The sequence below is a fragment of the Cervus canadensis genome, chromosome 7, assembly GCF_019320065.1.
Source record: "Cervus canadensis isolate Bull #8, Minnesota chromosome 7, ASM1932006v1, whole genome shotgun sequence".
In the NCBI taxonomy this organism is placed as follows: Eukaryota; Metazoa; Chordata; class Mammalia; order Artiodactyla; family Cervidae; genus Cervus; species Cervus canadensis.
Window position 1 is genome coordinate 33,227,089 of NC_057392.1, and position 15,792 is coordinate 33,242,880.

Consider the following 15,792-nt stretch of genomic DNA (forward strand, 5'->3'; position numbering starts at 1 on the left):
CCGGAATCCACCCAAACTCATGTCCATCGAGTCAGTGATGCCATCCAACCATCTCCTCCTCTGTCGTCCCCTTCTCCTCCTGCCCCCAATCCCTCCCAGCATCAGGGTCTTCTCCAATGAGTCAACTCTTCGCATCAGGTGGCCAAAGTATTGGAGTTTCAGCTTCAGCATCAGTCCTTCCGATGAACACCCAGGACTGATCTCCTTTAGGATGGACTGGCTGGATCTCCCTGCAGTCCAAGGGACTCTCAAGAGTCTTCTCCAACACCACAGTTCAAAAGCATCAATTCTTCTGTGCTCAGCTTTCTTCATAGTCCAACTCTCACATCCATACATGACCACTAGAAAAACCATAGCTTAGACTAGATGGACCTTTGTTGGCAAAGTAATGTCTCTGCTTTTCAATATGTTGTCTAGGTTGGTCATCACTTTCCTTCCAAGGAGTAAGTGTCTTTTAATTTCACAGCTGCAGTCACCATCTGCAGTGGTTTTGGCATAATACACTCTAAATCCATCCATCACGTCGTCACATATGGCAAGATTCCACGTTCATGGCTGAGTAACATATTCATCACATGTTCCTTACCCCCTCACCTACCAGTGGGCACTTCATGTGCTTCTGGGTCTTGGCTATGCAAATAATGCTGCAATAAATGTAGAGGTGTATGCAGTTTTAGTGTTTTTGTTTTCTTTGGATGAATACCCAGGAGTGGAATTTACAGGACGTCCAGTAGTTCTGCTTTTAATTTTTTGAGAAAACCTCACATTGTTTCCCACAGGGGCTACACCAGTTTACATTCCCAGCAACAGTGCACAAGAGTTCTCTTTTATCCACATCCTTGCCAACATTTCTCGTTTCTTTTCTTTTTGATGATAGCCATTATGACAGATGTGAAATGATGTCTCATTGTAGTTTTGGTTTGCACTTTCCTGATGATTAGTGATGGTGAGCATCTTTTGTGAGCTTGTTGGCCATCTGTCTGTCTTCTTTGGAGAAATGGCTATTCACATCTTCTGCCCGTTTTAAAATCTGATTGTCTTTTTCAATGTTGAGGTATAGGAGTTCTTTGTTTATTTTGAGTACTCACGCCTTACTGAATATATCATTTGCAGGTATCTTCTCCCACTCAGTAGATGGCCTTTTCATTTTGTTGATCATTTTCTACATTGTGCAAAGATTTTTTCATTTGAGGTACCTATTTTCTTTCTTTCTTTCTTTTTTTTTTTTTGCTTTTGTTTCCCTTGCCTGAGGAGATATAGTCCAAAAAAAGATATTGTAAAGACCAACGTCAAAGAGCTTACTGCCTTTATTTTCCTCTAGGAGATTTATGGGTTCAGGTCTTACATTTAATCCATTTTGAATTTATTTTTCTGCATGTTGTAAGAAAGTAATGCAGTTTGATTATTTCTAATGTAGCCATTTAGTTTTTCCAACACTAACTGAAGAGGCTCTCTCTTCCCCATTCTATTTCCCCCGCTTTGGAATAGATTAAATGTCCACATATGCATGGGTTCCTTTCTGGGCTCTTTATTCCACTGTATTAATCTATATGCTTATTTGTGTACTAGTACCATACTGTTTGGATTGCTGTAGCTTTGACATATAATTTGAAATCAGGAAATATAATACCTCCAGCTTTGTTCTTTCTTCAAAGTTGTTTTGACTATTTTGGGTCTTCTGTGTATCCATATAAACTTTAGGAGTATTTATTCTAATTCAGTAAAAAAAAAAAAAACCATTGGTATTTTGATAGGACTTGCATTCAATCTGTATATTGTCTGAGGTAATATTGTCATTTGAACAATGTTAGTTCTTCCAATCCATGAACATGGTATATCTGTCCATCATTTCCATCATTTTTAATTTCTTTAATCAGGGTTTTATAGTTTTCTAAACACAGTTATTTTACCTCCTTAGTTAGATTTATGCCTAGGTATTTTATTCTTTCAGATTAAGTTGTAAATAGGACTGTTTTATTCATTTCTCTTTCTGATAGCTTGTTAGTATTTAGAAATACTACTGATTTCTGCATATTAATTTTATATCTTTCAACTTTACTGAATCCATTTATTCTAATAGCTTTTTGATGATGTGTTTAGGAATCTCTTTATACTGTATTATGTCATCTGAAAACAATGAGTTTTACTTCCTTTTTAATTTGAATTTCTTTTATTTCTTTTTCTTGTTTGATTGCTATAACTAAGACTTCCAATAATGTGCTAAATAAAAGTGGCAGGAGTGGGCATCTTGTCCTGTTGTTGATCATAGAAAAAATGATTTCAACTTTTCACCATTGAATATGATGTTAGCTGTGGGCTTGTCATATATGGCCTTAATTATGTAGAGGTACTTTCCCCCTATACCTATTTTGTTGAGAGTTTTTGACATAGATGGATGTTGAATTCTGTCAAAAGCTTTTTCTACATCTGCTGAGATGATCATATGATTTTTGTTCTTCAGTTTTTTATTGTGATATATCACATTGGTTGATTTGCAGTTGTTGAACCATCCTTGCCCTCCTGGGATAAATCACAATTGATCATGGTGTATGATTCTCCAATGCATCAGTGAATTCTGTTTGCTTATGTCATGTTGAGGAATTTTTCATTTATGTTCATCAGTGATATTGGTTTTTCATGTTATTTTTTGTGATATCCTTGTCTGAATTTTTTTCTTTTCATCAGGGTAATGTTGGCCTTATAGAATGAGTTCAGAAGTGTTTCTTTTTCTGAAGTTTTTGAATAGTTTGAGAAGGATGGTTGTAAGCTTTCCTCTAAATGTTTGGTAGAATTCACCTCTAAAGATATCTGGTCCTAGAATTTTATTTGTTGAGAGTTTTTAACTTACTGATTCAATTTCATTACTGGTAGGTTTGTTCATATTTTAAAAAATTTCTTCCTGGTTCAGTCTTAGGAGATTGTACATTTCTAGGAATGTGTCCATTTCTCCTTGGTTGTCCATTTTATTTATATTAATTGTTAATAGTAATCTATTATGATCTTTTGTGTTGCTGTGATGTCAGTTGTAACTTCTTTTTAACCTCTAATTTTATTGCTTTAGCTTTCTTTCTTTTTTTCTTGATAAGTCTGGCTAAATGTTTATCAATTTTATCTGTCTTTTCAATGACCAGCTCTTATTTCCATTGATCTTTTCTGTTATTTCTCTCATTTATTTTTGCTCTAAACTTTATGATTTCTTCCCTTCTACTAACTTTGGGGGTTTTTTGTTTGTTTTTTTCTAGTTCCTTTAGTTGTAAGGCTAGTGTTTATCTGAGTTTTCCTTGCTCTCTGAGGTAAGCTTGTATCACTATAATCTTCCTCTCAGAACTACTTTTGCTGCATCCCACAAATTTTGGATCTTTCTGTCTTTATTTTCACTTGTCTCCAGGTGTTTTTTAAATTTCTTTTTTGATCTGTAGTGATCCATTGATTGCATAATAACATGTTTAGCATCCATGTGTTTATGTCTTTTGCATTTTTTTCCTTATAGTTTATTTTTAATCTAATAACATTTTGGTCAGAGAAGATGCTTGATATGATTTCAGTTTTCTTAAATTTACCAAGACATATTTTGGAACCTAGCATGTTCCTTTCTTCTTTTGCTCTCTTTTCTTGTGATTTGATGACTGTATTTTGCATTATGCTTGAATTACTTTCTCTTTTCTGTGAATATATCTGTTGTAGTTTGTTTCTTGATTTGTGATTACATAAGGTTTTTTTTAAATATTTCTTTATTTTTGGCTGCATTAGGTTTTTGCTGTGGCATGCAGGCTTCTCTCTGGTTGTGGCACTTGGGCTCTAGAGCATGTGAGCTCTGTAATTTGCAGCATACAGGTTGTCTAGTTGAGGTGCAAGGGCTCAGTAGTTGTGGCATGAAATCTTAGGTGCCCTGTGGCATGTGGGATCTTAGTTACCAGGAATCAAACCCATGTCCCCTATATTGGAAGGTAGATTCTTGACTCCTGGGCCACCAAGGAAGTCCCTACATAAGGTTTATACATAGCAATCTGTATATAAACATGATTATTTTAATAATAATCTCAAGTCTAAAAGCATTTTAACAATCCTGCATTTTTACTCCCTACCTCCACATTTATAGTTTTTGACATCTTATTTTGTATCTTTTTGCTTTGTTGATCCTTTGCTGTTTATTTTGGTTATAGATGATTTTAGTACCTTTGTTTTTTAAACTTCCTAGTAACTTCATGCATGGTTGATTTTTTGTCTTTAGATTTGCCTTTACTAATGAGATTTTTTCACATAATATTCATACTTCTAGTTGTGACCTTTTCTTTTTAGCTTAGAGAAGTCCCTTTAACATTTCCTGTAAAGTGGGTTTAGTAATGCTGAACTCATTTAGATTTTGTTTGTAAAACTCTTTATTCCTCCATTACATCTGAATGAAAGCATTCCTTGGTAGAGTATTTTTAGTTGTAGATTTTTCCCTTTCATCCCTTTAAATATTTCCTGCCACACCTTTCTAATTTGCAGTTTGGGCCAAAAAATTTGCTAATTGCCTTATAGGAGTTCCCTTGTGTGTAAATGTTGCTTTTTATTTGCTGCTTTTAGCCTCTTAATTTTGCCATTGCAGTTTTTAATTGCAATATATCTTGGTGTGGTCTTCTTTGGATTGGTCTCATTTAGGACTCTCTATTCTTCCTGGAACTGAATTTCTGTTTTCATCCCCTGTTTAGAGGAGTTTTCAGCTACTACAGCTTCAAGTATGTTTTCTGCCTTTTTACCTTTCTCATCTCTTTCTATGACCCTTATAATGCAACTGTTAGTGTGGTTGATATTGTCCCAGATGCTTTAAAGTGTCCTCATTTCTTTTCATTCTCTTCTTTTTTTCTGTTCTGCTTCAATAATTTCCATTACTCTGTCTTCCAGCTTGCTGATCCATTCCTCTGTATCATTTAATCTACTATTAATTCCCTCTATTGTTTTTTTATATTTTTTATTCCAATTATGATATTCTTCACCTGTTTTGTTCCTCTATATATTTTTAATTCTTTATTGTAGACTTCTAACTTCTTACTCTGTTCATCTATCATTCTCCTGAGTTCTTTACAATTACTTCCTTGAACTCCTCTTGAGCTAAGTTGCTTATCTCCACTAAATTCTTCTGGTGTTTTATTTTGTTCTTTCATTTGGGCATATTCCTCTTTTGCCTCATTTTGCCTACTTTGCGGTTTTTACTTCTATATATTTTGTAGGGTGATTACTTTGCCTGACCTTGGAGAGGTGGCCTTTTGTGGGAAATGTCCTCTGCATCCCAGCAGCATTTTCCCCTCTGGCCACCAGAAATATATGCTCTTGGGATACCCCTGTGTGGGCTGTGTGAGTCCTTCTCTTCTGGCAGGTGGTACAGTGGGTAGCCTGCTAGGCATGGCTGGCCCTCAGTCTGGCTAGTTGCCTTGTGCGGAGGCAGCTAGCTACTGGTAGGTATGACCAGGTCCCAGAGCAGCTGTGAGCTCAGGATGTCATGAGACAGTCAACCTGCTGGTGGGTGGGGCTCTGTCCCCACCAAGCTAGTTACTCTGCCTGAGGTGTCCAATACTGGTGCTTGGCTGGTGGTTGGGCTGCGTCCCAACATTAATGAACTAAGGGAGGACTTCAAACTAGCACTTCCCAGCACCAGTGTCCATGCGGTAGGACAAGTTCCCCAGAATGGCTGTTGCCTGGGTCTATGTCTTCAGGATAAGCTCTGGTTAGCCCTTGCCTCTCTGGGAGACCCTCCAAAATCAGCCGATGGGTGGGTCTGATCTAGGCTTCTCTCAATTTTCTCCTTCTGCCCTGGGTCCTACAGTGTGTGAGATTTTGTGTGTCCTTTAAGAGTGGAGTGTCTATTTCCCATAGCCCGCTGGCTCTTCTGAAAGTAAGCCCTGTTGGTTTTTCAAAGCCAAATGTTTTGGGTGCTTATCATCCCAGTGCAGGACTCTGGACTGGGGAGCTTGGAATGCGGCTCTGACCTGTCACTTCTTAAGAAGAACTGCTGAAATTGTAATTATCCCCCACCTGTGGGTGTAGGTCTTGACTACACACTGTTTTCAGCCTTCCTACCCATCTCACTGTGGCTCCTTCTTTATGTTTTTAGTTGTAGAATATCTTTTTCTGCTATCTTCTGGTCTTCCTCACCAAAGTTTGTCTTTAAGTATTTATAATTTTTTTGTGCCTGTGTAAGGAAGTGACCTTAGGGACTTCCTACTCTTCCATCTTGGCCCCACCCTCTCATAGGCTTTGCTTAAATAACATGCTTCCATTCCTTTCATTAAAGCTACCCTATCTGTTAATTTACCAAATACAAATATAAACTAACCTTTTAGGAACACATCTATTCTATAAAGCAGGTCATACCTGTATAAAGTGTGAATACACATATATGTATGATAAAAATAAGTATATGATTGTAGAAAACCTATAGTGAAATAATAAGAAACTGCCTTTTAGAATTAAAAGTATATAATCAAGCAAAATACTGGGCCCATGGTAAGTATGCAATGAAAAATACATGGATTGAATTATCATGCTTAATTATAGGCTCTTCTGAGCATGCTCATTAAGAGGCATTCTGTCTTTGAAATTGATATTTATTTCATAAATCTACTTTATTCATCTGAACTGTTTTGGTAATGACAGAATTATTTTATGATATCTTTTGTTTTTATCAGATGGCAGTGTATTTAGTATATTTAGATTCTACTTTATTTTGTGTATGGTTTTTCCTTCAAAATGTTCTTTAGGGGAAAAAAATTGGGCAGAAGCAGACACACTGTTCTAGGACATCCCTTACTTTAGAGATGAATTTCTCCAGATTAAAAAAAGATCGGCTTCCAAATCGGTGAAGCTGCTGCTTCTGTACATTACAGTGACATGGTGTCTGGTTACCGTGGAACATGTGCTCTCCTTTCGGACAAGCTGTTCTGCGAAAAAGTTTTATTTAGCCCACAGAGCCCATCCCCGGATTTGTGGGTGTTACCTCCTTTCCCCGTGTTACCAGGTTTTTTCACCACTATTATTGCTTCTGTGTCATCAGCTGTAACACAATTTAGTAGCAATCCTTCTTAAAGAAAAAACAAGATGCCTCTGAAAATAGAACAGTTGGCTAGACAGAAAAGAGTTATCAGCAAAAGTAGGTCTGTTGTTTGTCTGTGTTTTGCTCCCTGAATTGCTCCTGAGACGGTTTCACACATATGTAAATGAACAGGAGTAGAGTGAGCATATAATCTAATATAATCTGTATGGTCTATCACAAAATTTTATCCTATTTTATTAAGGAAATGAAATTCTATGAAAACTGATTTGGCTTAGGAATTCTTAAACGTTTTAATTTTGTTCAAACTGAGGAATTAAATCACATGTGTTGGCTGATTTGTTCGGCTTTATTTTTAATGAGAAAACTTGGGGTGCTGTGAGCAAATGAACACGTTAATTCAAGATGGAGTCGATGGTGGTGTGGAGAAGGAAATGGAAACCCACACCAGTGTTCTTGCCTGGAGAATCCCAGGGACAGAGAAGCCTGGTGGGCTGCCGTCTATGGGGTCTCACAGAGTCGGACACGACTGAAGAGATTTAGCAGCAGCGGCAGCAGCAGATGGTGGTGGCGGCGATGGTGGTGTTTCATTCTTCTGCTCATCAATTAAAACAAAAATTAATCATGCAATATTTACTCTCTAGGAAAAATGCCATTTTTTTAGCTGCTCAGATTTCCCAATATTAGTGGTAACGACCAACATGAAACAAAGGGACCGTCACTTTGTTGACTGTCCCCTCTAATCACTTTTTTGAGCAGAAACATGACATCCCGTTCAGAGCACTATTTGAAAGGCACATGAGAAGTAGCTGAGCCACCAGCCACTCAGAGTCTGGTGGTTGGCTGTACTTGACAGAAGCCATGGACTATACAGTCCACGGGATTCTCCAGGCCAGAATACTGGAATGCGTAGATGTTCCCTTCTCCCGGGGACCTTCCCAATCCAGGGATGGAATCCAGGTTTCCCACATTGCAGGCAGATTCTTTACCAGCTAAGCCACCAGGGCAGCCCAAGAATAGTGGAGTGGGTAGCCCGTCCCTTCAGTGGATCTTCCCAACCCAGGAGTCAAACCGGGGTCTCCTGCATGTAGGCAGATTCTTTACCAGCTGAGTCACCAAGGAATCCTGTACTTGACAACGCTTGGGTCAAATGCCTGTAAGAGCCCTGATCTGCAGAAATCAGCATGCTGAGTACAACATATATCCAAATGTCGTCTCTGCTTCCTGCTCTTATTTGTCTTGACTCCCCCCTACAGTGCATATAAATGTACTTGTGTTTTGATTTATAATATCTCTTTAACTAACCTTGGATACGTTGTCTTTATATCTAAGTCTTTTTCTATACAAGATTAAACCAGATTTTACCAAATCATGCTTTACCACTTCCTACTTTCCTTCATTTGAAATTCTTTTTATTTTCACTGATTTATTTTTTAATTGAAGGATAAGAATACTGGAGTGGGTTGCCATTCCCTCCAGGGGATCTTCCCAACCCAGGGATCAAACTCAGGTCTCCCAAATTGCAGGCGGATTCTTTATCCTCTGAGCCACAAGGGAAGCCCCACTTGAAATTCTGGAGCAGAATTTTTTAATCTAGGCCCTTGGACCCGGCCTGTATATTCACAAATGGATGTATAAGTCCCATTTGTGTATAAGTTTTAAGAATTGCTATCACCTAGATTTTCTCATCTCATTTCTATTAGTTAACAGATGCTCAGTTCTGTCAGATGCCACACGTGAATTTTCCGAATACACTAAGTCACCACCTTCCTTTTCCTTTAGAATTCACTCCTGATCTCATATTTCCTCTTACTTTCTGTTGCAGTTTAAGTAACATAAGAAAGACAGAGAAACAAGATATAATACACTTAACCTCTGCCACTGAAGGGGCTGACGTTCCTGCATGTGGCATCTCGTTTAATCCCACTGCAGCTGAAACGTGAAACAGAAAGGAGTGAGTCATTCCCACAGCCTACAGTGGAAGAGTCCAAATGTACATCTGTGTTTAGATGTCACGTTTATTCCTCTTTTCCAGATGGAATAAGTGATCATAGCTTATGAATGGCATCAGCTTTCATAATATGTAACTTTCCTAAAAAAAACCCTTCATTACACTTTGTTATAAATCTAGTACAAGTTTATCAATGCTATATTGCATCAATGTTGTATAACCTCATACCATCAGAGGACAAGAATCATTTACGTATGTGTGTTATGTATGTGCTAGTCACTCATTCGTGTCCGACCCTCTGTGACCCCATGGAATGCAGCCTGCTAGGCTCCTCTGTCCATGGAATTCTCCAGGCACAACTACTGGAGTGGGTTGCCGTTTCCTTCTCCAGGAGATCTTACCGACCCAGGAATCAAACCCGGGTTTCCCGCGTTGCAGGCAGACTCTACTGCCTGAGCCACAGGTGAAGCCCACAGAATCATTTATATGTTCATTAATTCATTCACTTCTAAAAATAACACTTATTAAACTCTACTATTGCTAGAGGCTTTGCTCAGTTCTGGAATAGTAGTTCTAAATTCTATCTTCACATCAGATTCTACTGGGGAACTTTTAAAATACCAGTACCTGATCTCAGAACCAAAAGTTTTGATTCCATATATGGAGGTGACCCTTGGGATGTGTTTTTGTTTTGTTTTGTTTTTAGGTTTTCCTAACTGCAGCCAGCATGGAGGATGACTTTGCAAAGCAGGGTTCCCTAGATCTGCAGCATCAGCACCCTGTGGGAATCCAGTGCAAAGGCAAATTCTCAGCCCTTCTGCACAGCCTTCCCATGCACCATGCCAGAAACTCCAGGGACAGGGCCTGCTTGTCTCTATTTAACAAGCCCTCTGGATATTTCCGAGCCAAGCTGATGGTTGATAAACACTTCTCTAGAGACAGGATAAATAAAACAGAGTACTTGCCACTAAGCATTTCTCCTTGATCTCAAGGAACCCTGTTGTTTCAAATTTGCATTTTAATTACCTAGCACGGTTCCACACTCTATAACCTTAGTTGGTAATGACAGCGTTATTACTACTGAAATAGTGTAATGACTTTCCATCTCTTCTTGGGCAGCCATTAAATGAAGTGTTAATAAGAAAATAGTGGTCAGTGAATAACATCCCTTAACAAAAGTCTTAGGGATGTTATGGGTTGAAGGGAATTGTCATAAGTGCTTTGTACACACATATAAACACACACACGCACATAGAATTTTTAAACATAAAATTTTAAAGGGCAAATATTCCTAATAAAGGATTTTATTTTAAAGTGGTCTCTGTGTTATGTTTCTAATGTACTATTATCAATATTATACTTGCTATTTCCCTTCTTTATTAACATAGCTTTATTATAGCTTGATGATAGTATAATTTATATACAATAAAATGCACTTATTTGAAGCATTTAATTAAATAAGCTTTGATACATATGTACTCCAGTATTATGGAACAGTTGTATGGTAGCTTCCAGTTCTATTATAGGGACCTCTTGGGTGTACAGTTTTCTCCAAGCACCCCCAAACAGCAGAATGAGGTTGCGAAGAAGGCTTCTCGAGAAAAACATGAACTAAGACCTGTAGGAAATCGCAACCCACTCCAGTATTTTGCCTGGAGAATCCCCATGGACAGAGGAGTCTGGTGGGCTACAGTCCATGAGGTCACAAATAGTCAGATAGGACAAAGCGATTTAGCATGCAGCATGTCAAGGGAATAAAGTAGGGAAAGTTAGTACAGGATATAAATAAATCACATCTTGCCTGTCTGAAGTCTAGATTTTTGTGTTGGTTGCTATTTACTATCATGTAGGACTGAAAAATACCCACTCAGCTCCTTTATTTCTTAAAGTTCCAATTGAGAAACAAGCTTGATGGCTAGTGAAATATACAACCTTAATGCTGTGCTTAGAAATATCCGCTTCTGTCACTGAAGGCGGTTATTGCATTAGGGTAGCTGTTCGGCTTTGACCACAATCCACTCTTGAAGGCATATTTCTCTACTGTGTGTATTATAAAAAACAGCTGTATGAAAGTGATGCTTTTGCCTCAAGAGCCACGGAATCTAATTCCTTGCCTTTGACTTCCTTTTAACATTCTTTCTCCCAAGCAACTGGGTGCATCCTTAAATGTTCATTCATCATTACCCCCAGGTGCTAATACTGGGACTTTATTTGGGAGGCTTAAATGCTCGTTATTTCTTACTTTGCAGGCTGGCTCCATGAGTTGGGGAAGAGACTGGAATCGCCCTACTATGGGAACAATACCCTGGGTGGGCCGTCGATCCGAAGTGCCTATATCGCTGCTCTGTACTTCACGCTCAGCAGCCTCACCAGTGTGGGGTTTGGAAATGTCTCTGCTAACACGGATGCAGAAAAGATCTTCTCCATCTGCACCATGCTGATTGGCGGTAAGGAATGTTCTTCCTTTAGGCCAGGAGCAGGAATAAGAGCTGCCAAACCGCTGCCGTTCTGTGTCCTCTGTCCTAAGACCCAGCACGTGTAGATTGGTTTACACTGGAAGAGTCTAAAGGCACTAATGAAATCACTGACCAACGTTTTAGTGTACATGTGGATTAGCAGTGAAAGTCTGTGATCTCAAGAATTGCATGCTCTGACAGATGAAGAAATAACCATTTACCTGATGGTTGATTTTTTAAATGTGTGTGTATATATATATATTTAATTGAAGTGTAGTTGATTTACAATTTTGTATTAGTTTCAGGTGTATAGCACAGCACTTCAGTTATATATGCATATATAAACATATATATATATATATATTCTTTTTAGATTTTGTCCTTCACACTTTATTATAGAATATTGAGTATAGTTCCCTCAAAAGCATGTTATATCATGTTCTCTTTTTTAATTTAACTTAATTTTATATTGGAGTATAGTTGACTTGACTTCCCAGTTGATGCTAACGGTAAAGAACCCACCTGCCAATGCAGGAGACATAAGAGGTGTGGGTTTGATCCCTGGGTTGGGAAGATCCCCTGGAGCAGGGCATGGCTACCCACTCCAGTATTCTTGCCTGAAGAATCCCGTGGACAGAAGAGTCCTGTTGGGTGACAGCCTGCGGGGTCGCAAAGAGTCCTACACAACTGAAGCAACTTAGAACTCACACACATAATTGACTTCAGGGTTGTGTTAGTTTTAGGGGTGTAGCCAAGTGATTCAGCTCTACATCTACATATACCCATTCTTTTCCAGATTCTTTTCCCATATAGGTTATTACAGAATATGGAGTAGAGTTCCCTGTGCGATAAAGCAGGTCTTTGTTGACTATCTATTTTAAATACAGTAGCATGTGTATATTAATTGGGATTATCATGTCCTCTGATATGAGGTTGAACCTTATTATACAGCACGGTTTCTACCAACTTCCTTGCATAGATGTGAGATGAATATTGAGACTTCACACAATGAGTCATTCAACGGACCATGAAACCAGGGCAGCATCAGGCAAACTTTCCCTCAAGGAGTTTGGGATCAGTTTGAAAGGGATCGGCTGAAATGTGCGGAAAGAGCTTAAACAATGCCAGGCAGGATACGCTGAGTGCCAAGTCAGCTGGGAAGTTCAGAAGCAGTGAGAAACGGGGCCAAGGATCAGAGAATTTCTTGGAAAGGCAGAGTAGCTGAAGTAGCAGGCTGGGACTGCAGCATTTGGAACAGGCTTTTGGCCAATGTGGAGCAGTAACAGCCTAGGGAGCAGAGAACAGGAATTCTCATTTTCTGAAGAGCTGTAATGTGCCAGATCCCACGGTGGTAATTTTATACCCGGTATTATGGCTTACATAATTGCCGCTCTCTTTGATGGCCCATCTTTCAGCCCAGCAGAATGACAAGCATTTTGCAAACAAACATGGTCTATACTTATTTAATATGTGCCCGTGTTTTTCTACTCCTAATGGAAATTATTTTGGAAATGCTCAAATGCTCAAGGCTTAACCTACTAATTTGACATTGGAAGAATATGTTAGACAATGAAGCTTATTTCCTATTGATTCACGGACTCTAGTGTAAGCGATCCTGAATTAGAAATTGCTAAGGATATTATTGTTCCCTGCTATTCCCTGTAAGTAGAAGCTAAGCCAGTCACAAAGCCAAAAGATATGGGAAATACTCAGATAATGCCTCTGTCACTTGGTAAATGTTTATTGAGCAAATTACCCAGGTGCAAAACCAGTACTCATTTGTAAATGGCATTAAAGCATTCAGGTAACTTAGCAGAACTTAGGAAGCCATTGGTTTTGAATGGCAAATGACATCTAGGTAACTTGAATTTATTAAATAAAGCTTTGCAAATTTGTGTCTGTGGGAAATAGCTGTATTATTGTGACAATTACCCTAGGCTAAGAGAAATGATGCCTTCATTTTAATATTTCCTGGTTAACTAATTGCTGGCATAATTTTGAGAATTAATCCTAAGAGCTCACAATATTGAATACTTTGTTCATTTAATTCTTATAACACTATGAAATAGAGGTTATTAGCACCCTGATTTCTAAATAAGGCAGCAGAGGTTTATTGAATTTAAATGCAAGGATTCACTAAAACCTAGCAAACTTTTTGTAAGATATCCATTTCATTATATACTGCAAATTTATTTTATTCATTGAATTTTTATAAATATGTACAAATAATTTATTTTTTAATTTAAAGTATGCATTACCATGGAATCAACACTGAGATATCTTATTAGGGATCCCCACACAGGCTTATGAAATTGCTAATAACAGAGATGCAATATTTACTACAAAAACAGGCAGGAATGGTATTAAATGCTGCAAGTGGGTGTCAAAACCCCAGATAATTATCTGGGGCAGAGGCTCTCTGAAGCTGAGTGAGGAGAAGAGAGAAAAAAAAAGATTCTACATGACATCTGTAATTAGAGTGTGCATATCACAGATTTATGGGAAGAATATTTTAAGCTACTGAAGAGAAGCAAAAATAGTGAAAAGAAAATCCATACCTAGACAAGTCTATGTAAATTTTGAGAAGACCCAAAACAAAGGAGGAACCCTAAAAGCTTCAACAACTCTTAGAATTAATAAGTAAATTTAGGAAGGCTGATGGATATAAAGTCAATATGCAAAAGAATCAATTGTATTCTATATTAGTAATAAACAATTGGACAGCGAAATATAGAAAAGAATTATAAAACATCAAATACACAGGAACAGATGTTTAAAATATGCAATATTATCACACAGAAAACTACAAAATATTGAAAAATTTACCAGTAGTTTAAAATAGTGGAAGGATATGCCTGCATTGGGGCTTTCCTATAGTTTAGCTGGTAAAGAATCTGCCTGCAATGTGGAGACCCCGATTCGATTCCTGGGTTGGGAAGATCCCCTAGAGAAGGGATAGGCTATGCACTCCAGTATTCTTGGGCTTCCCTGCTGGCTCAACTGGTAAAGAATCTGTCTGCAATGCCGGAGACATGGGTTCGATCCTTGGGTTGGGAAGATCCCCTGGAGAAGGGAAAGGCTACCCACTCCAGTATTCTGGTCTGGAAAAGTCCATGGACTGTATAGTCCATGGGATCACTAAGAGTCGGACACGACTGAGCACTAACACTTTCGCTTTCATGGTAAACATACTAGCTTTATTCAAGTTAACCTTAAGAGTCAATGCAGTCTCAATTAAAAATCCCAGTAAATGTGTGTTTGTCTGTGTGTATAAGCCTGTTTGAAAACTGATAGGCTGTTTCTAAAAACCAAGGGAAACGCAAAATTAAAAAGAATGTAAGCAGTAAAGAAGAATATTGCATTGTAAAGCTTCATAAAGAAGAACAAAATTGGAAGATTTATGCTGCAAATATCATGCTGTGTGACAAAGTCGCAGTAGTTAAAGTATGGTGTTGCCTCAGGGATAGATAACTAAGCTAATGGAAAAGAAGAGTGTGCAAAAACCTGCCTGTAAGCATATGGCCACTTTATTTATGACACTGGTGACACTGTAATACAAGGGAGAAATGATGATACTTTTTAAAATTAATTTGTATTGGCGTATAGTGGCATTGCGATGTTGTGTTAGTTTATAATTCGCAGCAAAGTGACTCAGCTCTCTGTATACATATATCCCCTCATTTCTTAATTTCCCTCCCATGTAGATCTCCAAAGAGCACTGGGAAGAGTCCCCTGAGTAGATTCTCATTGGTTATCTATTTTATACATAGTACCAATAGTGTGTGTGTGTGTATATATATATATATATATATATATATATATATATATATATATATGAGATATGAGATATATATGAGATATATATATGAGATATGAGATATATATATATGAGATATGAGATATATATATATGAGATATATATATATATATATCTCAATCCCCATCTCCCAATTCCTCCCACCTTCTTCCCCCTTTCTTAGTGTTCATATGTTTGTTGTCCACATATGTGTCTCTATTTCTGCTTTGCAAATAAGTTCATCTGTACCATTTTTCTATATTCCACATGTATGTGTTGATATGCAATATTTGTTTTTCTCTTTCTGACTCTCTTCACTCTGTGTAAGTCTCTAGGTTTATCCACATCTCTGTAAATGACACAATTTCATTCCTCTTTATGGCTGAGTAATATTCCACTGTATATACGCACCACATCTTCTTTATTCATTCCCCTGTTGATGGACGTTTAGGTTGTTGCCTTGTCCTGGCTGTTGTAAACAGCCACACAATGAACATTGGAGTACCTGTATCTTCTGAAATTATAGTTTCCTCCAGGCATATGCCCAGGAGTGCAGGGA

The 15,792-nt window shown here is 38.0% G+C and overlaps 1 protein-coding gene across 1 annotated transcript in view; it reads left to right on the forward strand.

Annotated features, from left to right (window-relative positions):
* The window catches only part of KCNH8 (potassium voltage-gated channel subfamily H member 8), a 445,720-nt gene that overhangs the window by 323,193 nt on the left and 106,735 nt on the right, over positions 1–15,792 (forward strand). The window contains exon 8 of the mRNA XM_043474814.1: positions 11,231–11,428. Within this exon, the coding sequence (XP_043330749.1) occupies positions 11,231–11,428 (198 nt within the window). The remainder of the gene's footprint in view (positions 1–11,230; positions 11,429–15,792) is intronic.